The sequence below is a fragment of the Egretta garzetta genome, unplaced genomic scaffold, assembly GCF_000687185.1.
Source record: "Egretta garzetta isolate BGI_Z169 unplaced genomic scaffold, ASM68718v1 scaffold7, whole genome shotgun sequence".
Lineage (NCBI taxonomy): Eukaryota > Metazoa > Chordata > Aves > Pelecaniformes > Ardeidae > Egretta > Egretta garzetta.
Window position 1 is genome coordinate 2,456,181 of NW_009260350.1, and position 22,016 is coordinate 2,478,196.

Below are 22,016 nucleotides of genomic sequence, written 5' to 3' on the forward strand. Positions count from 1 at the left end.
ATAGCTCTTCAGTCACAGAGGGCCGGTGGTGAAATGGCATCATAGGCCTTTTTTGCAGTTTATCTCCTTTTTCCTGTCTCTCTGTTGTTTTGTGCTTTGAGGAGGCGGGAGGTGGCAATGATGAAGATGATGATGTTCCCACGCTGAATCCTGGCTGATTTATCGTTGGAGGACGGCTGGAGCCAGCAGCACAACGCTGTTTGAAAACCTTGTGCCTGAAAGCAGAGGCAGAAACAAGTCACTACATGGCTTATACGGATACCTGATCTAATGGGAAAAAAACCCCAAAGCCCTAAGAACAGCATTGAGAAATCTTATGTCTATTCCTGATCTTTTAACAGATTCTGGAATGGTCACATGATCCGGACCAGGTCATTCAAGCCAACTCAGCTGCAGTTTCCCTGACCTATAAAATGGAAAATGACAGTCTCCAGAAAATAGCATTCAAAGGAAAGATTTAATGTTTATAGAAGCTTAGTACTGCTCGGAGGGAAGGTAATATAACAAAAAACTCCAAGATAATGCTGTTTTCATTACCCTAAAGAAAGATAGCCTTTCAAACGAAATGCCTGCTGTGGAACTGCACCCCTGCTCTTGCACACCCTTGAGCATCTGTTACAAAAGACACAATCGGAATTGTTTTAGTTATGTTTCACAGACATGGCAGGATGCTTTCATGGCAGCTTCCTCCTCCGTATCAGTAAGAGAAAGTAAGCACACAGCTCTGGTCCAAAACCAAAACAAACCCCAATGCCCCCACTCTCCCACCCCCTACAAAAGAAAAAAAGAAAAAAGCAACTACCAACTGATGAAGAAAGCTTGAACAAATATTTTAAGATATTCAAAACAAAAAAATGCAGTAACAAAAACCTATTACAGGCTTCATATTTTCATATGGCTTTTTTCAATATGTATCCAATATCTCTGACACTGGGAAGCACAGGACTGAATTTCAGTATTTCGGGCACTGCTGAACAGTGTTTTCATCATATGGCTGATGGTCCCTGAGGATGTTGCAACAGGCACATCTAACCATCCATATTTTTATTGGCCTTTTTTCTTGGCTGGGGTTTTTTGTTTAGGTGTTTGTTTGTTTTTTTTAAGCTAAGCACAAATTGAAAGATATACTGTGCTTAATATTTATACCCATTTAAAGTTAAATTCCATTTCAAAATAAATCACTCCATTCCTATTTCTCTTTATAAACACCAATATCTAGGACAGCAACAGAACATTTCAAAACATGTAATAAGCTTCTTACTCATTAAGATAAACTACATTTTCGCAAGTGGACTACTAGACGGAAGAAAAGCTGTTCTGCTTTTATGCCTTAGCTATGAAAACATCCAAGCTCTGTAGTAGACAGCGACTGTCAGGCAGTACAAATGCAACTTCTCGTCCTTGCTACATCTTTCTCCTGTAACCACCCATCTTGTGTGGTGTTGTCCTGGCTTTCTTTGTGGGCTTTGCTGTTATCAGGACATGCTGCAAATTCTCTGCTGCAGCAGATGGTCTTTAGCCGCAATCACCCATAATGTGGAGCTAATGCCCTAGTAACTGAAGATTTGCCTTAAGCATGTTCTTGTAACATTTCATTGACTTAATTCTCCATCATTCACCCTATTCTCACTGAACGCAGAAAATTATTTTAGACAGTCTGTTGTTCAACACACAAAGTTGGGTCTACAGAAGAATGAATTTGATGCCGAGTACCAGACAGCCCTCTAAGACTCCATATTTACGATAATATCTGGACATTTATACTCCCACTTATGCAATACATAGAATGGGCACAGTAATGACTAAAGCCAGATCTGTATGACAGTAGCTGTCCGGTTTCTGAAGCTACACAGAAATTTTTTATTGCTGTTTGAAATCTGGTACCGCCTTCATTTTAAGGGTAAGGTTGAATTTCCCAGTTGCTGTCTTTACTAACTCCAGCATGATGTAGTTATCACTGCAGATATTGACAGTCTGCGAGATTGCAAATGCAGCTGAACCTACCCGTAGATTCAGGTTTCCATTGCCAAGTATTGATTCCTGACGCTTTCCAGGTGAGGCCGGACCTCAGTTTTCCATAGGGAACATTTGACACACTGACGAAACATGTATCTGTTCCGCGTTTTTGAGTATATACACACAATCAATCAGGGGCAGAGAGCAAGGCTGCAGAAGAGCAGCACTTTCACTTGGATACAGCACAGTCTCAGGTTGAAGACTGCCCCCCATATGATGTGCAATTCCTCTGCACCCCTTTATCTCTTCTAAATACACAAAGAAGAACCAGCTTTGCAAGAAGTCACTCACAAAAGGTACAAGGACACAATCTTGCTTCACTCAATTTTGGACAATGGAAATTCCTAATCAACAACCCTTCAGAGACTGAGGACACCACATTCCTGAATTTCTCTGTACAGCTAAATCTATACAGAAAGCTCTGCAGAGACTGCTGTGGTGGGTAACACATTTAAGGATTTGGTTAGACTATATTAATTTTACTATTATTAACAGCAGCATTATTCTCTAGTTTGCCTTGCTGTTGAAAGAAAAATAATGAAGAAAAAAAGAAAAATGGCTATGCCTCGAACAGAAGAAAAGCAGAGTATCATTTTGGCCACATCACCATCTGTTGTACTGACTATTATTTTGCAAAGACCCTTACAGCAGTTGGGGAGGGGCGGGGGGGGACGAGACAGGAGAAAAAACTAAAAAAAGCCAAAAAACCTAAAGGGGTTAGCATAGCACGATCAGCATTTCTGTTTGATCATATGAATGGCATTTTCATTTGTGCATACTTAAGGAGCAACTTCTTTAGGTCATAAAAACATCTTTACCAATCCTGTAACTAGATGGTGACCTTAGGAATTAAAAATTTCAGTAGAAGCCATTTCACAGGACTATTTCACTGGAAACTGTTTTTTTCGAGCTCTGTGATTAATTTTAAGAATGTTAAGCCAAATCGGTGGTGCTGGTTTGCCTTTCCTGGGTGACTAGCTCTGGAACTTTAAGCATTCATCAAAGATGACAGATAATTTAATAAACTCTTAAAGTGTTTGTGTGAGTGAGCTGTGGTATTTTTTTTGATCAGTTGACAGTGGATGACCATGCTGCAAAGTTTTTATATTCTCTTGGGTGGTTTTTGGTGTCCCATAAGTCATGGCAGATTGACTAGAGATACATGGAGTAAAGAGTCTCTTAGGGATATTTTCCTCTTCCTCCAAACAGGGACATTAGCACTATCCCCCAATCAGGATGCTCTGAAACTCAGGCAGCTTCTGTCCCTCTTCATCATGAGTCTTACCCCTCCAAACTTGAAAGCTCACATCTCTGAAAAGCCTGAAGGATGAGTTCATTAGGAACGAGAAATGTTTGAGTGATTCTAGCTGCCATTCTCTACTGTAGGATCAATTTTTCCATTCAAGTTGACTACTGCAAGTGACAATGATACGAGATGCGTATTAAGCACCTGAATATGATCACAGTTTTGATATTAGAGTTTCCCCTTCTCTCAGCTAAAACATAACTCCCTTTTGTACCTGTCTGAATTAAATGGGGTGTCTTCCAATATGACAAATGCTTACTCTCTTCAAAACTCACCTGGAACAAGAACAACTGACTCTTTGGACTGGATCCACAAAATCCCAAGAAACAGTATTGTTAGGAACTTCCTCTTCCAAATTTGCAGTTGTCATTTGATTCCTCCTGAAAAAGATAAAATTATTTTAGTAACAAAATTTTTTAAATGCATACACATAAATTCACATATGTTCCCCTCAAATAAATGACTTCTACTTCACCTTTGAAATAGAATTCTGTATTTAACAGTAGTTCCCTCTACTACTCCTTAAAACTTACAGTTTGATTGATGTGGGAGGATGGTACCACCTCTAGATCAGATAGCCCTGTCTGGGGATTGAACATCAGAAACAAGGGGCAAGAAATTTAAACTGAATCTGGAAATTCTTCTGACATATCCGATGAGGAAATTGCATGGAAATAGTGAAAAATAAAGATTTCAGGGCACAAAGAGCCACAAATATACTTTAAATCTCCAATAATAAAGGCCTGTGATACTAACAACAACACTTTATCTTGTCAACTGGAATTTTAGTCCAACACATGTAACACTTTACAAATATTACCCTTGGAGTTCCAAATACCAAGTATATACTATTTGTTCTTCAGCCACCCAACTTTCAGTCTAGTAACTACAACCAGAGATGGAAATTGCAATCAATAAATCTGAAAGCATCTAGCTGAAGGCACATATTATGGATTTGTAACCCCAAAGACTGTCACAATCAAGATTCACAACTGCAAATACAATGCGAAGTGTTAGGAGTTTTCAGCTGAATACAGTAATAAATTTTGATAATGCTGTTCTGCATCATTAGCTTTGGTTAGCAGCAAAAGAATTCTGTGAGGAGTAACATTATCTAAGGCAAAACTGTTACAATTTTAACTATATGTTATGTGTTATTAATAAACAAGATCATCAGGACTACTGTCTTACTTGGACTGTGACCTGTTGAGAATGCATTCCTTCCAGACACGGTGAACCATATGATTGTGAAATTTTGGAGTAATCTTGCCTGATTTCTTTGGACTGTGTACACCGACTGTCCCCTCCTGTACAGCTGAGTGGCTGACATTGCTCTGAGAGCAGCCGCTCTCTCCTGCAAGATAAATGAAGCATTAATGTTACGGCCATTCTTAATATTCACATTTGATACTTTTTCCTGCAAAGACTTTCCCTCTTATAAGGCTGCTGACTAGACAACATCGATACTCACTAGAAAATGCTTAAAGCATCATTACAAAAGACTGACTAAACTACATTTCAAAGCAACACTCGCCCCTGGGGTAACAAAGATGGCACTTTGACACCCAGTACATGTGCAATACAGTTGTGCGAGTTCTAGACCTCAGTGAGGTAAGACACTCTGCCGCTTCAACGGAGGTAGTTTAGATAGCCCCCTTACAGTGTGTACTGAATTGCTGCAAAATAGTGCAGGTAGGGTTTCCTCCCAGTTGTCCTGGATGTTAAACCTGAATTTACATAGTCTTTGGTGAGTTGCTTTAAAGACTAGATTTATTATAATATGCATGGTTCTAAAAGCATCTATTAAAAAAGCCAATAATTTATGTAGACTATTTCAAAGCAAGAATCAGTTCTTTATACTCAAGATAAAACCTCACTGAAGAAATGAATGGATTATCGCCATGCTATTTCTTCATAATATGCTTGAATTGAAATATCAGACAAAAAACTTGCTTTGCTGAAATCTTACAGTTCAGATGGATACCACTACAGCAATTGTTCAACAGCTGATCATCAGTATTTACTATTAACGTAGTATGTGAGGTGCTCAGCGATACTGTAGGATTATCAAAGAGATAACAAATGAAGATATCACTTCAATGTGTTAATAGCCTGAAAACACTGATTTATATTCTGCACTTCATTTCTATGATGCAGAAACCTTCCCAGCTATCGTGTAAGCAGATGTTTCTTTTTCTACTGTGAAATGTGTTTTTGTTTTAGATTAACTGAGATCTAACACAGTCATCTTTACAAACACACACTACAACAGTAGAGGGAGCTTTAGGTTCGCGTGGCCTGGCCTGTGACGGAGTGATGCTCCTCTCTGCTCTGGATGGAAAAGTAAGTAAGGATATGCCGCATTTTAACAAGGTCAAATCAGTGTACAGAACACTTCGTCCTTCTGCCTGATGCAATTTAAGAAGCCTTAAGAATAAAACGCTGAAAGGATTCTCTGCTATACATCACCGCATCTAACAAGGTAATTCTGCTGATTTCTATTAGGTGACTTTCAAAATACAACTTTTAAAATTGTGCACAAGCTGCCTAACCCTGTATCTTCTTTGACTCTTCATGCATATATTTTTTTCCTCCAGTTAGACCTTCCCTGACTCTCTCTTTGCAAAGAATTCTAATTAAAAAAAGAAGTCAGACAAACCCATAAATCCCTTGACATACTGAGGCTTGTGGCTCTAGCAACTTATTTCACTGGCTTTCAAATGTTCTACAACATCGTGAAGTTGACAGATGATCAAAACAGCAGGTCAGAACCTCCGAATTAGCAAATCTGTTGTCCTCTGGGAATGTGTGTGTATAAACAAACATATACACATATACATTGCATACGTCAATAGCGGGACAGTTACAACTGCTAGGAAAAAAACCCAGTATGATGGAAAGGGAAGGATAGGACGTATGAGAGGATAACCAAGGAGCTACCAGAGCTTTCAAGTTATATTTGAGTGCATTAATTATTGTTTTCCAAAATTCTGTAATTTTTTTTTACTATACAGTACAGCAATACACGACATAACATGAAACAGAACTTCGCAGAAGGCAAAACCATTTTGTTCTCATACACCAACGCTAATTTTTTTCCATTAAAGTCACTGACAAAATACTGGAACACACACATCTATGTCATTTAGTGGTATAAATACTGGAGGACACAACCAGCCGTTCATCAGAGGTCACTTCACAATCCCTATGGTGCAGTCTCTACACATGATAAATGCCATTCCCCAGTTTCGGCAGCAATTTGTCTGGTTACATACTTTAATTGCAGAAAAGATGGTTGAAAGAGACCTGCGGAGGTCACCTAGTCCATACCCTGCTTCAAAGCTGGATCAACATATTTGACTAACCTGTTCTTCAAAAACAACCAACACCCCCCCACCACCACCACCAAAACCCCCAACAACCCACTCACTTCTCTAATGGAAATTCTGTAGCTTCCCACCTGCCAATTTATTGTAACACTTCGTTATCCTTCTTCATAGAAAGTTCTTCCTCATGTTTAACCTAGTTTTGCTTTGCTCCAGTTTAGGTTCATTACATATTGGTTGCAGAGAAAAGATTTTTCTTTTTCTCCTTTTATGTCTCTGTAGACTGTTACACCATCTCTCCTTCAGATTTCTCTTCTCTAGACTAAACAACCTCAATTCTTTCCATCTTTTCCTGTAGGTCCTGTTTGCAAAACCTACAATCATTCTCACTGCACTCTTCTGGACTCCATCCAATTTGTTCACAGCTTTAAGTGTTCAAGACTGGACATGGTACTACAACCACATTGTTACTAATATAGGGCAGAACTGAAGTATTATTCCTGTGCCTCAGACTAATCCAGTTTATGTATCCCATTTACTGATTCTGAACTGCATGACATGTTTTTCCAATCCATTTCTCCAATTCTTCAAGGTCTTTTAAAATAGTGGATGATATTATATAAAGGAATCCTTTCATTGTTCGCTGGAGAGGCACCCACCCTCCCCCAATACAATTTCATATTGCCCTCAAACAACAGCAGAGATCAAACAAAAACTGTGGCTGCCAGATTGGCCAATAAGAACACTTTTTAGATAATAATAGTTTATAAATAGTCTAAAATAGAATCTCCTTGTGCTATTGTATAAGTTTAACAGGGATCTGAAAAATTTAAAAAAGCACATTAAAATATCCATCAATGCTTCAATAGAGATTGTTATTGAGAAGTCGATTGTCTTGCTTCAGTTAGTTACTAATAAGCTTTTTGCTTATTTTAACTATTGGTTGCCTTGAAAAACACTATTCAAAGTGAAGTTAAATCTCGCATTCTGTATTATTAGCAGTAAATACAAAATACATTGATTGTCTTCATACACAGGCACTGTTCATGGACAATTGAATCCAGACAAGTACTTCCATGGCAATGAAGCCAATGATGATCAGTTTGCTTTGGCTTTGCATCAAGATTGATCCTCTTGATGTGACAGAACTACCTTACAAAGCCTAAGCAAGCTTGGTAGCTCCTTAGACCTCAGTGAGGGTGTAACAAGGATTCTTCATTCCCGCCTGGCCGCATAGCCTCACAGAAACATGTAGGAACTTCAGGTCCTCAACACTTCTATTGCTCTGTGAAATTTGGTAAGCACGAATCAACAAGTAAGTTCAAGCAGAAGAAGGCTGCCCAGTGGTGAGTGGTCTCTAATGATTTTGCTAATATGACTCAAGACAGAGAATCTTCTGTGAACTGAGAACTCAATTCCAGATAACAGTCATTTGCAAAGCATAAAACGTGCCAGTACTTGTGAGATGATTATTATTATTATTATTATTATTATTATTAAAGGTTACAAGGAGAGGGTGAGAAAGCTGGGGGAGGAATCTTATCGATGTATACAAATACATGACAGGGAGAATAGAGAGGTTTTAACCAGTGGCATCCAGTGAAAGGGTAAGAGGCAATGGGCATAAATTGAAATAGAGGAAATTCCACTTAAACACAAGAATGAACTTTTTACTGGTCAGCAATTGGAACAGGTTTCCCAGAGAGGTTGTGCAGTCTCTGTCCTTGGAGATACTCAAAACCTGATTGGACAATGTCCTGAGAAACCTGCTCTACCTGGCCCTGCTTTGAGCAGAAGGGTTGGGTAAGACAATCTCTTGAGGTCCCTTCCAACCTCAACTATCTCATAATTCTGTTATTAACCAGCAAGTCTGTAAAGAGGGAGTTCAGAAGACAATCTACACAGAAAGAAAATAATTAGTTGTAAACATGCCTTCAAAACACTTTTTGAGGGGAAAAAAACCCACCCCAAATCACTGATTTTTTTTTCTCTCTTTTTTTTTTTTTTTCCACTTTCCTCTGCTCCTTAGTTCTCATTTGAAATTGCAGTCCTGAATTTATTACAGCATAACCACACTGACAGCAACTAATCTTTAGGCCTTGTCTGTATTCCAGATGACAACAGGTTATAGATATTTATTTTCGTTTCAGAGGAGCAACAGGACATACATATTCATTTCAACGAAGCAAGATATTAAGGATCTAATACCCCCCACACCAAGCATTTGGATGGCTTCTGAGATTAGAACTACTTGAAAGGGACATACTCTATCCAGAAAAAAGCACGTAACTCAAATATTATGCAGCTCTCTGTTTGCCATCTGCATATGATGCAAGCCTATGTCAGACCTCATTTGGGAAGCCCAGCTCCTTCTTACCAGTTCCAGAGACTTACGCATTCCTTTTGAATGGCCCTAAATTAAAACCCAACTGTGCTGGACAAAAAGAGTAGCTAGCATTTGCAAATTTTTATTATACCAACATGAATGCTTAGTTAAGTATGGTATTTCTGGCTCTTTACAACGAGAGCTACATACTCTTGTATGTTCACTGTACTCTTGTACCACAATGCATCAACGCATGCCTCCCATCCCAACACAAGAAAAACAGCACTTCATAAACACTGGCAAAATCTGTCTAAACCACTGCCAGAATCTAGTGCCTCAGGTGTTTGCATCACTGCACAAAGATAGTGCAGTTACAGAAAACGGAGCTTAGCTGAATTCACAAAGTTTTGTTTAAAGACATGTCTTCAGGGGGGTTTAAGGCATTGGCTTTCATTTACCACAGACCTACAGAAAAAGTCCTGTCCTGACTTTTGTCTGTCTTTAATCTGCTACTGTTCACATACTTATCTGCACTTGTGAGCTATGCAAAAATGAAAGACTGACTCCAGCCTCCTTATTGCTTACCCATAACGGCCTGCTCTGGAGAGGTGGGTGGAGTGAGTGGCATCCCACAGGTACTAGCGGGATCTTTCACGCTTCCAAGCCCCTGCTGTCCCACATTTATATGGCCTCCAATACTGGCAGTGTTCTGTGACATGGGGATGTCACTCTGGGAGATGAGAACAAAAGCTGAAGGATATACCATCCTTACACCACCTACAATGAAATGCAAAAACAAAAGTCTTAAATAAACCTGATCATATTCAGCAGCCCTAGCTACTTCAACTTCTTTTCAATGTCAATTAGACAAAACTTATCCAAAATATAAGGAGCTTAGGAATTTCACATACTAATACACATCTAACCCTCTATAACCAGTACAGAGCTGAAACAAGGAGCCTGATACTGTGAATAATAGCACGTGGGATACAGGGAGTACAGAAGCTTGAGGCAAGATAACTAGTTAGATGTTCCGGTGTCAAGAGAGCTACAAGAGAAGATAGGAAAATTATAATGGCTGTTTCTGATTAATTAGGTTTTGGGTTTTTTTTTTTTTTAAATCACATGGAGGAGAATAATCCTTCAGGCAGACTACTGAAACTTACCAACAATGACTTCAACTGCCACAGGGAAATCGTTGTCATATCCCAACTCTTCTTCCTCTTTCATGCCTTCTTTTTTCTTCAGCACCATAGGGTAAAAATACTGCCATTCCTCCATCAGTTTACGAGTTGCCGGGTCTGACATCTTATACGACTGGCCCGTGAGTGTACCATTTAAACCATAAGGACTCACCAAAACTGCAAAGTAAGAAACAACAGACCCTCCAGTATGTACATGTGAACTATGCATCAGCCAGTCTCTCCCTCTCTAGCCACTGTTCCACCATCTGCACGCTGATTTAAGGATCTGTCTTCAGGGGAAAGCTACCGCAACATCAGGTGAGGGTGTGAATTAAAGCTACGTTATGCTGCACTCACTTCCCGTACAGCCATCCTCACTGAGCTAAAAACAGACCTTTTTGCAGTTTAGTTTAATAATTTTCACAATGAACTAATCTAAGCGTACTGAAAGGGCACTCGCTATGGCAAAGGGGTGAGCCTACATGGAAGTGATAGAGGACAGATAGTCAACAATAGGGTTTTTACCAGGAACACGGTAAACAGAAACACGTGGTCCTAGAGACTTCCCAGCATTAAAAAGGGTAGAGATAACAATACACAAAGAAGACTACAGAATGACAAGTAAGGAGATCCAGTTGCTCAACAACAGGTATTTCCATTCAGACTCAATTTTGCTTTCAGTCATATTTGATTTGAGAGAGTAATGAATCTAGCTCACTGAAATAAAACCTTCTACGATTTAAGTGTCTGAGGCTCTGTCAAAACTTTACATTTAGAAACAAAATGTTTTTCAATAAAGCTTCTATAAATTAACATCTCTATGAAAGCTCATTTTATAAGTCTCTGGGTGTTTCTTTATGTTCAATCTTACAAAGATTTCTTACGTTAATTGCTTTGAAATGATAATTTCAGGCTGTAGAACAGACAGTACAACTCAGTGACTCAAATATTCTTCATTTTTTTTGATGGGGAGCATTGCGCCACTATTGCATCATGAATTTAATAAGCCATTAACTTAATTCTGTAAACCCCTAATTTCTTACACTGGCTTATAAATACTCACAGATACTTCAGATACTTCAAGTTTTTCATTGTTTCTGATACCTTTTCACACACACATACCCCTTTTAAAGAAAAAAGGTTGACAATCTATGAATGAAAAGTACTCCTGAATTAGATAAGCTTAGTATTTGTATTCACATAGCACTAAAGTTGCAGATGAGCCCACTGACCTAGACACAGTGTAAGAAAATCAAATCAGTACACTCATTTTCTTAAATAACAAGCCTTTTCAAATAAAAATTATTAACTTCTTTATTTTATTTGCTATATGCATGTACCTTTAAAAACAACATTAATTAATAGAAACCTCTGGAAAATTCCCATACTCTTTATGTCTGGCTATAGAGCTGAAGTCCTAGTAACACCTTCCCTTATGCCCACAACTTCCCAAATAATTTGGTACATTTAACCCATATGAAGGGTTACTTAACCTTACTTTATTCACGTCTGAAGATCACACCACCAGGAGCGGGGTCCCTGGCACACAGAAGTGAGGTTAAGCATTCAAAGTTCCAGTCCCAGCTCACTTACCTTGAAACGGTGACGGTGAGGACTGGGCCATATGGATATGCTCTTCGTTGATCAGGTAGATTGGCTGGTGTTGAGCAATCTCCACACTTGTGCACACATTGCTTTCCCCATGAAGAAAGAATGTGAAGGCACACGACAAATGTTCACTGGAGGGGGGAGATAAATGAGAAACAGATTTATTAGTATGTTAATGAACTCGTAGTGATTCCATAGCCTTAGAGGCCAAATCTACAGTCTCTGTTTTGTCACTTGTGGTTACTGAGTACAGGTTCGTTGACTGATTGATAACCACGTATGACAGAACGACCTGTCACCAGACAGCTATCTGACAATGTTGGCACCCATCTCAAGGATTTGTTTTCCTACTCATTCAATTAATAAGATCGTTACAAATGAATGGGGTTTTAACCAGGATTCAAGTAGTAAAAATAATGGTCTTCAGAAAGAAAAAGGAATTCTTCATGATTCCCTCTGCAATGGGTTCTGGCTGAAAAGGAATAAAAAAGGAATAGGAAGGATGTTTGTCTAACTCCTCAGGAGAACCTCCATTAAAGACAATAAAAGCACCTGAGTATTACAAAAAGTTGATGAACCATGGATTTGCCACTGACAATAACACTTCGTTTGAAATGAACGGTATTTAAAATGTTCCCACTTTATTCTACCCACAGAACAACCTCCCATCATTGCTAACTATTTGCTTAAATATTCCTTGCCACAAAGCCACAAGAAAACAAAACATATTTCAGGCTTTTTCTCATCATTTTAACCAACTAAAAATTTACAGAGCTGAAGTGGTAATTATGCAGCTATTTTTCTGTCCAATACAAGAGCTGCACACAGAAATAGATAGAAATCTGTTGGCTTTGGCACTGGGCCAGCCACAGTGTAACCAGTATTTTAAAGACAGCTCTTGACTACCTCAACAAAAAGAAGTAACACAGACACCTATAGCAGCTTCACTTTAGTATTTAAGTGAACCAACCGCTCTGCTACTGTCAGCTACTTTTAAAGAAAGGCACTGATGGTCTAGAATAGGGAGCTGGTTTAATCCCACTAAATCTCTGAATGCTTCTACACATCACGTAGAACAACTTTTCGTCCTGTACTAAAAGTTACTCTTCTGTGAGCCTCAAATACTGCCACAAAAAGTCCAAGGAAAATGGTCAGCTGAGAAAAATCTGGAGAGAAAAGGTTACTTACATAACTAAACCTCTTTGGTGCTACCATCCTGTAATTCGGAAGTACTTTGTAGCAAACATTTAATTCCATGAAAAAAAGGTTTCATTAGATTTCCATTTTCACAAGGGAAAGAAATCTCACTATCAGCTGTGTTGTAGAAGTAAATTAGTAATTAATTTACATGGCAGGGGAGGGAAGGAACAGGACATGAAACAAAACGGGTCAGAAATTCCAGATATTTCTATCCAGCCATCTTGCCCCAAGAAGAAAAAAACCAAAACAATTCACGTAAAAAAACCAAACCAAAACAAAAAAAGAACAACAGGTTTCTGCACATGCAAGAAATACAAATATAAAAGCAAAGCCCAATTATTTAATCAAAATCCATTAGTTTCCTTACATAGGATGATAGCCCTTAGTATAAAAAAGGTCTTAAATAAAGAAAGATGAGAAATCTGGTCTAAGATCAAGCAGAGATAATCTCTGCAAAGAGTTTAGCATGCAGCAGGTCAGCCTTTCTAAAGCAGAGAGCAAAGCTATTTGTAAAGCAGTCATTTTCAACTCCTGTCTTTAGGATATCACACAGAAATCCTCCTGATTCTGCAAGCTTCCTACAGTGTTTGACTGTGAAAGTCTTGCTTGTCTTCTATTGAACGGAAGAAAAAAATAGCCGCCTGGGACCACACAGGGACTCTTTCAAGTCTCTTGCAAAGTGGTCTGGCATGAACAAATCATGTGTGATCTTATGCAACATTCACAACTACCCATAAACACCGTGAGAATTAGACAAAATCAGAGTTTAAAAGACAAAAGATCCGTTTGTTTTTGCAGGGAAGGGAATGCACGCCACTAACTTTTTCAACTGACAATCCACTAACACCAAAATTAATTATTAAGTTCAGAAAATTAAATAGCCTTGGATGAAAAGCATATACAGCTAATTACAGGAAAAAAAGATACATGGACACAGTATTAGCCCATTTTATTTTCCGGCAAATATGACAGATTCAAGAATAATAGTAATGAATATTACCGCTCATGACCAGCAATAAATACTTCAGTGAAAAATGGATCATTTCTAGCACTGGATCCAAAGGAACCAACAAATCTCATTCACTCAAGTATGCCTTTTTTTCAGATTACAGCTAACCAGCCCTTATGGCATGAAGCACTCTGCTGAGCAAGTAAGCCCCCAGCTGGCTGGTGCCCGCCCGGCAGTAAGCTTTCTTCCCCACTCCCATCCCTAGGCCTTCCTCCTGGGGGCCGATGGACACTTCCATGAATCTTATGCTCCCTCTGGTGCCCAAGTCGCTGCTATAAGCTCAGCTTTCAAGACCAAAAATAATAAAGATCAAGGCCTAGGGACTTCCCAGATTCCTAACGAGCTTCTGGCAGATACTGAGTAAAATGTTTTACTTCAGTAACAAATACGAATTTTATTTCAAGAAAATAGCGTCAGCGCACTGTGATGTATTCCACTCAGGCATCTACACCCCAGCCTCCTGACATTCCTGACTCCAGTACATTTCACACAATTCCTTAAATACCAAGCTGCAGAAATCACTCTCGCTACAAATGTGAGACAGATCTCCGAGTAAAGTTCAAGGAGAAGAAAACTTAACCAAGCTAAAACCAGTCAGCCTTCGGAAGCGGCCTGAGCACTGAGGTTTTACTTTTAATAACCAGTTAGCTATAGCTCTACAGTGCACATCAAGACCTGCATACTTCAAACTAAAGCTCTAAAATACATAAATTGTTCAGGTCCTCACGAGAGTCTTCCCACAGTGTTTTATCAACATCCAGTTCTCCTAACAGATCTACTACTCTTTGTGCTAACAAAGGCACCATAACAAAGCTAAACACAAAACGCAGATCAGACCAGAGTTTCTAAAAACGTTCAGCACCATGTTCAGACTGATTTTTTTTTTTATTTTTTATTTTATCTAAATTTATTTCAACCCAGTTCAAAAACTGAAGCTGACAGGCTTTTGAGAATCCACTCTACTATCTCTCCAGGTTTTTAAACTTACTCATTTCTGTATTCTTTCTTATCTCCCCCACACTGAAAATACCAGAAACCACCAGAGGCATGTGAAACGGCTTCCAAACTATTTCCCCTACTCTACAAAGTCTCTTGGAATACCTTGAGCTGTCAGTTTATACCTGCTCAGAACAAGTACAATAATAAAAATGCTACTGACTTCAAATAGCTGCATTATACATTTACTTTGCAGGTATTAATGAATTACATGAGGAACAAAAACTAGCTTCAGAATCACGTTTTTGAGCCTACACTACTACCCAGAAGAAAGGAAGAAGGGACAAGGTCTCTTTAGGTGGACATGTGAAAGCAAGGTGACCATTCTGAGCAAGGCACCAGACGTTCCTGAGCCATCGGGTGAGAACAATGGGCCATATATTCCCTGAAGAAGTTCCAAATCGGAAATCTGAATCAGACCGAAGCAGCTAATGCATTAAAAAAAAAAAAAAAAAAAAAAAAAGGTTGGGGCATTTAAAGTTATTTATGCCTTGGGTGAGTGAAAATATATAAAGTGAAAATGCTTAGCCATACACCCGTGAACTTAGTATGAAACATACTTCAGACAGATTAATTCAGCTACCTACCATTTTGGGTTTGAGGTTTTTAATTTCTTCCTTTCCTTGGTTTTTTCAGGCATACAAACAGGGCCACCAGAGACAGCGGTAGCTGCAGCAGTTTTCCATCAGGAAATCTCAACACAAACTTAAGTAAGACCTATTCTTTTCATCCTATTTTATAAAAGTTAGAAACATTTAAAAAGAATGCAAATTTGTAACGGTACTGTCGCCATGCTACGCAGGATTTGTTGTGTCTTTTTTACAGGTGCCTTTACAGAAACCTTTCTTTCCTTTACAGCTGACTGATGGCTGCCCCAGTTAGGATATCTTCTTCCCAGAAAGAATATATAGAACATACATAGGATATACATTATTTCCAACTATAGCTGCATTAAGGCCAAGGGCTGAAAAATGCTGCACACTGTGGTCCTGAGCCAGCAGAACACTTGAGCATACACTTTCAAGAATATTTCCACTATATTCACCAAGAGACACTTCCATGCTAAAACTAAAATAACTGTTCAAATATTAGGCTTGTATTAATAGAAGTACAAAGAAAACAAAAAAATAATCACTCCCCAATTACACAGTGACAAATATTCTCTGCCATTTCCCTTAATTTTATTTTGAATCTGTTCTTGGTGTTTAGATCCCTACTTCTTATGAGCAAGGAAATTGCTACGGAAAAGGCCCAAAAAAGAAACAGCAGCGTCATATAATATTTTGTAACTTCTCCTAAGTACTACAGGTATTTTTTTCCCCCACAGCACAGAAAAATCTGCAAATAAAGAGTATTTACATTAATCAAATCTCCAATTTGGCACCTAATCACCTGCAACTGACAACTGTCTTTCAGATGTTGCCTCTGGGATCCTCATCACCTTAAATAACCTCCAAGATGCCTGAAAATGCGGCTGAATACCTTGCCAAGGTACGATTTAGGACCTCCCATAATCTTTATGAATGCCAATCCCTCAGTTGCTATAAATGACAAAGAAAATAACATTACGTTATATTTACTTACATGTAAAAATCAGATGAGGATTATGAAAACATGACTATGTCTAAACCACATAATATTGGCAGCAAAGGAGAAGATCTGATGGATTTACATATTTTTTCCATTTGTATATGGGTTTATTTAAATACCCAATGGAAACTGTGCTAGTCTGCCTTCCAACTTGAAAGATATTTTTTCCATACAAATAAACTCAATGAAAAAAACGCCAAGGTATTGCAATTTATAACTGAGTTTTGAATGTATGTACTAAACGTACGTCTGTGTACAAAGTCAAACTGTACCTCGTAACAGATTTCAAAATATCTCATTTTGGATGACAAATGTGGAAATCAATTACTTTGTAAAAATAATAAAAAATGCCAGTAACAATTACGTTGGGATTTGGGGAGGCACCAAGAAGAATATATAAAAACCACAATTTTTTTTTTCCTTGTTAGCAGGATCCTCCAAAAATAATTTTATCATATTAATTTTATCATTATTATGTCAATGAATTGAAATCATTCCCTGGAAAGTGCTTTTATATTTTGACAAACACTTGCTGCTGAGCAGTGTACAGTTTCTGAGCTGGGTTTTGTCCCAAACACTGCAGCCTACTTACGCACCCAGAAAGTGCAGTGGGAAACAGAGGACAATGCCGACACTAAAAGTTACTCAGAAGAACATGGTGAAAATTTCAGAATCCTGTATTTGCAAACATTCATCCTGCTTTTAGAACAATTTCATTGATGAATTTTTTTTAATACTTATTTCTCTACAGACAAGCTTGAGCTCCCTTTCCCTGCCACCAGGCTGCTGGCAATCTCTTGTTTCTCTCCTTTAGTTTATAAGCAATTGTCCATAAAGCCACTGACCATGTACAATTAATTCTATTTTATGACCAATAAACTGTGTTGCTGTTCTATTTCCCCTCAAAATTAGGGTTAGGATCTGAAAGCCCTCCACTCACAGTTACGCCAAAATAGCTTTATCAAGTCTGATCTCAGAAAAGAGGCAGTGGTAAGCCGTGTGCATTAGGAAAATAGACCATCACAGCAACGAGACTAATCACTTGTCTGATGTGGATCATAAAAAAGAGGGCATGAAAACGCTCTGCACAGTTTTTGGAACATAAGAGTAAGTGAGAGCATAATAAAGTAAGTTCCTTTAAGTATGTCAAAAGCAGCAGGACAGTTATCACAGGTCACAGTGGTGGTTGGACAGGAGATGGCAGCACGTGGACACACCTGCACTCAGTAACACTCCAACAGGTGAGAGAACATTAATAGCCCCATATGAAAATCACCGCTTTTTAAATAATCTGGAAATAAACACCCTCAGTGACGTTTGAATTTGAACAAGCTCCCACAACAACCACAGACAGGATGTCATGGGAAGAGAGAAGAAAGGCCTTCTGCTGTGATTTTAGGGAAGCCAGACCTTCTGTTCCAATGCACAGCAGCCTATGCCTTCTCCTTAAATGAGAGAAATGAGTCACTCTCATAGTGTCCAGATCTCCAGTACATTTCTCTAGGACATACAATGGTCCGATTTAGGAACTACAGGGACCTGTCCGGAAGCTGTGTTAGCAGAGAAAGCTTCTTCACCCGTACCAAGAGAGAAGAGGAGGACCTGTAACTGAGACTTCATCAAAAGCAGCAAATAAAAAAGGCCAGGACACCTTTTCTGGCCTCTTAGGGGAAACAGCATGTTCATATGGCAAAACCTCTTCATCCCCAAAAGGGAGGCACCGTCCTTGGCTGAGCTATCCCCAGAACCTCTCCCGGGCATTGCCTTGGAAGAGAGCTGCCATCGCTTAGAGCCAAGTAGGGAGCGTGCAACAGCAAAGCAGCCTGGGCGCTAGCAGGCCAGGCCTTGAGATCATGACCTGTCTGGTCTAATAAGTAGTGTAGATACAGTATGAGAGGCAGAACTTTTATGTGGCATTTCTCATGCTTCCAAGTAACGCATAACATCCTCTCTGCCTACCAGATGGATATTTTGAACGTTGCCCAAGCTGAAGTAAGACAAAGTCAGTTATTCAGAAGTACAACTTCAGTAGTTCGCAATATACATTCAAGAAACATGGCATAATTCATAACAGTTTTTGCAAAAACCACAACTAAACCAAAAAAGAAAGCATTTCCAGACGAGAGACAATTCCAGAGTTTTCTGGATACAACAGCCTTCCAACAAATGTCAGGCCAACACAAAGCTGACCACGTTTCTGCACTAGGCATGGAACTCACACGGTTTCTCTATGCTACAGCCTCAGATGCAGCCCCACACTCTAGCAACCTAGAACTGATTTTGTGCTCTGTAACTCCAAAGATTAACCACTGGCAATCAAAGCCTTGCTGCCCAGCTGCATCCAGCATGTGCGGTGTGTTAGTGCTGGAGAGAGGGCTGTGGCACTGAACTGCAGCAGGAGCTCGTCCGAAGGCTCATGAAGACCCAGCTGAAATCATGCGTCGCAGCCATTTCACTGCATCACAGGGCTTGAAACATCTTTTCTTCATGCAACACACACTGTTGGCTCATGAGCAAGGGAAACCGAGACTGGGAGAAATCTGGTTACACAGGGAAAACGATCTGCTTCTGTAGCCCTTTCTGCCCAAAGTTACAGATTCTTGTATGGCAGAGAATACGAATACAGGAGACCAAGTTGCAGATTAAATCATATTGCTTTGGCAATTACTCCTTTTCTCTTTCTTTTGTTGTCTCTTTTCCTCCAAAAAAACCCCACCTGGGGGTGAAGAAACAACAGTTCCCAGAACTACCCAGATTGTATTTTATAAGTCAATATGTTGTCTCACATATTCTGTTGGATTTTTATTTTAATGTATGAGATGCGCACACAGAAATTGGGTATAAATATTAATTAACTTTAGTGTTTTTCCAGTGGTGGGGTAAAGTACTAAGATAACAGTTTCACAATGCAGCAAGCATTTAGGTAACGTTATCTACACACTTGCTGTGTTACAGACTTATTATCTTTACACTTCCTCAGTTGTCACCAACAAAACATCTTGCCAAGGCTAATTCATGCCTCACCATTGAGAGTCTCTCCCTGATCCCATCTCTAACAGCCTCCTATTCTCTGCTCTGTATAAATGTATGCTCAAGACAACCTGCTAGCCTGGAGGGATACTGGAGTTTGTACTTCAAATGGATACATCCATCTGCAGCACGACAGGGCTAACAGCAGTGCGAACGCCTCCGAGAAGTCAAGGGGAAACGGTTGCACATCACATCAGCAAATGTTTTGAGGAGTAATTATATTGTAGTCGCTCTCTGAACAAGGCCTGCTGCAAGTCTGCGCTGGAGGAAAGGTCACGTACAACGTACAGAACCTTTAATACGAACACAGTACAAACTGCGCTGCGTGTTCTGCACTGGCTGTTCGTGGTCTCTTCGATTAAGATAGTTCCATGTTTGGTGGTTTTTTAATGACCTTAATAAAGACGGACTGGACTATATCCAGAAGAACATAACAGGGCTTAGGCGCTTTAAGTAAATTATGCTGTGACAGCGGCTCAAGCTCAGGAGAGAAGTTTTCACTTTAGGAAAGATCGCCAAGCCTTTGCCACACGACTTCTGCAGGGAGCAACATGTTCTGCAGTAATAGCCACCTCGTTCTTTCCCTGAAACCTATACCTATATAGCAATAAGCACATTTTTACAATACATTAAAGCGGTGTTTAATATTTAGCTTGGTTTTTATTAATGGATGATTTAAAATGGACAAGTAGCTCCTCCAGTGTATTGGCAGTGTGAAATTTTCTTCCATGTACAACTGAAGTAGCAGTTTATTCCTGTGATCCTCAATGAAATACTACACTATAATAGGTGAAAATCTCCCATACATATTCACACTAAAAATAAAAACCTTATTTTTCCATATAATTATGTGTTGCACATTGAACATGGAAATTTATTGAGCTACTGCTAGCTGCATATGTGTGTATGTTGTGGCTTGTCAAAATACACTGTTCTAAAATTTGCTTCTCGTGATTTTTTACTGAAGAAATTCCTGGACTGGTTATGGTTATGAAAGAAATAATCCGAAATAACACAACATCCCTGAATAATTAAATTAGGCAGCAGGCCGCCATGACCACTGCTATGTATTTCTTTTCTCTCCATCCAGGAACAAATCCTGTTCTTCCTATCAGTTAATACCAAAGGCAACATGGAGTAAGAAGGAAGGCTGAAAGCCCTTGGATCAAGGATAACGTTTATCCTTATACCTTGTATGTGGAAATATGGGGCAATGAGAGATGGCAAAAAAAGGTTGGTCAATACATCTGCTAATATAAAAATTAAGCCATTAAAAAGACTATGCCAATGCAAGGTTTCTAGTTAACACTTCATGACTAGAAGCACAACCCATCCAAACAACTGTAGATGACTCCTGCTCTGCAAATGGAGGCGGTTCATCTCTGTAACAGGGTGCCACCTGCAGATCAAACCACATGAATCCAAATGGTACTACTAAATAGGTGAGGATTATGAGCATCTTCCTACAGATACTTAAACTTAGGAACATTTAAGGCACCTCAGGTTAGGAAACATACTGTCTGCAGACGAGATTAGATGAACAGTTCTCCTCTAGCAGAATTCAGATCACTTAAAAATTGTATGTGCTACATTACGATCTTTTAATAAAATCCAACTTTTACTAAATCTAATCAATATCAGATAAAATTGACAAAAATAAGCCTCATGGATCTATGAAAGAAAATTTCTGCCATGAAATCACAACAAACTTTCTTCCCTTAGCAGCAGGTAAGTGATGCAGTCAGCACTATACCACAACATATAGCTTGAGGCGCTAATGATTACCGAATGTATTTTTTTTTTTTTTTTTACATTTGTGTTACACTTCAGAATAGTGCTGATTTAGAACTGTAACTGTTTTGAATTATTTAAAATGTCAGTACCACAAAATGATTCTGCAAGTTTGCCATATTCGTTATGAATATAAACTCACTGTGATAAGACACTGGATCCCACCCTGTTTAGGAAACACAGAAGTTGTGACTGTATTTCAACTGTAATACAGGATATAGGTTTTACAATAAAATATAAAAGCATACAAAAAAAGAAGGTTATTAAAGGTACATTTGCATTAATGCTGAAATAAACACACGTTCTTCACTGGAAATTCTGAACTTCTTCAGATATATGTCCTTAACAGAAATCAGGAACTTGCTCATATCTGTACCAGTATTACCAGTTATTCTAAAAACAATAGCACCAGCTGGTAATAACAAAATGAATGCTAATTAACTAGAAAATTGTCAGAATGGATGCAACCTTTCTTGCTTTACCATACTCAAAATACCAATATCAGGAAAAATTGTATATAAAACTTCTGAAGTCACCCGTCTGACATCTCCCTCTCCTTGTCTGAATCTCTGCGCTTACACACAGTGTTTGAAACAAACCCCTTTGGAAAATTCATTGCCACAGAAGATCTAAT

The 22,016-nt window shown here is 38.9% G+C and overlaps 1 protein-coding gene across 1 annotated transcript in view; it reads right to left on the bottom strand.

Moving 5' to 3' along the window:
* Positions 1-22,016, bottom strand: part of MED13L (mediator complex subunit 13L) — a 208,600-nt gene that overhangs the window by 42,561 nt on the left and 144,023 nt on the right. Inside the window, 7 exon segments of the mRNA XM_035898424.1 lie at position 1; positions 3-215; positions 3,598-3,702; positions 4,514-4,676; positions 9,560-9,751; positions 10,141-10,335; positions 11,752-11,897. The exon segment at position 1 is cut by the window's left edge and continues 497 nt beyond it. Of these exon segments, the coding sequence (XP_035754317.1) occupies position 1; positions 3-215; positions 3,598-3,702; positions 4,514-4,676; positions 9,560-9,751; positions 10,141-10,335; positions 11,752-11,897 (1,015 nt within the window).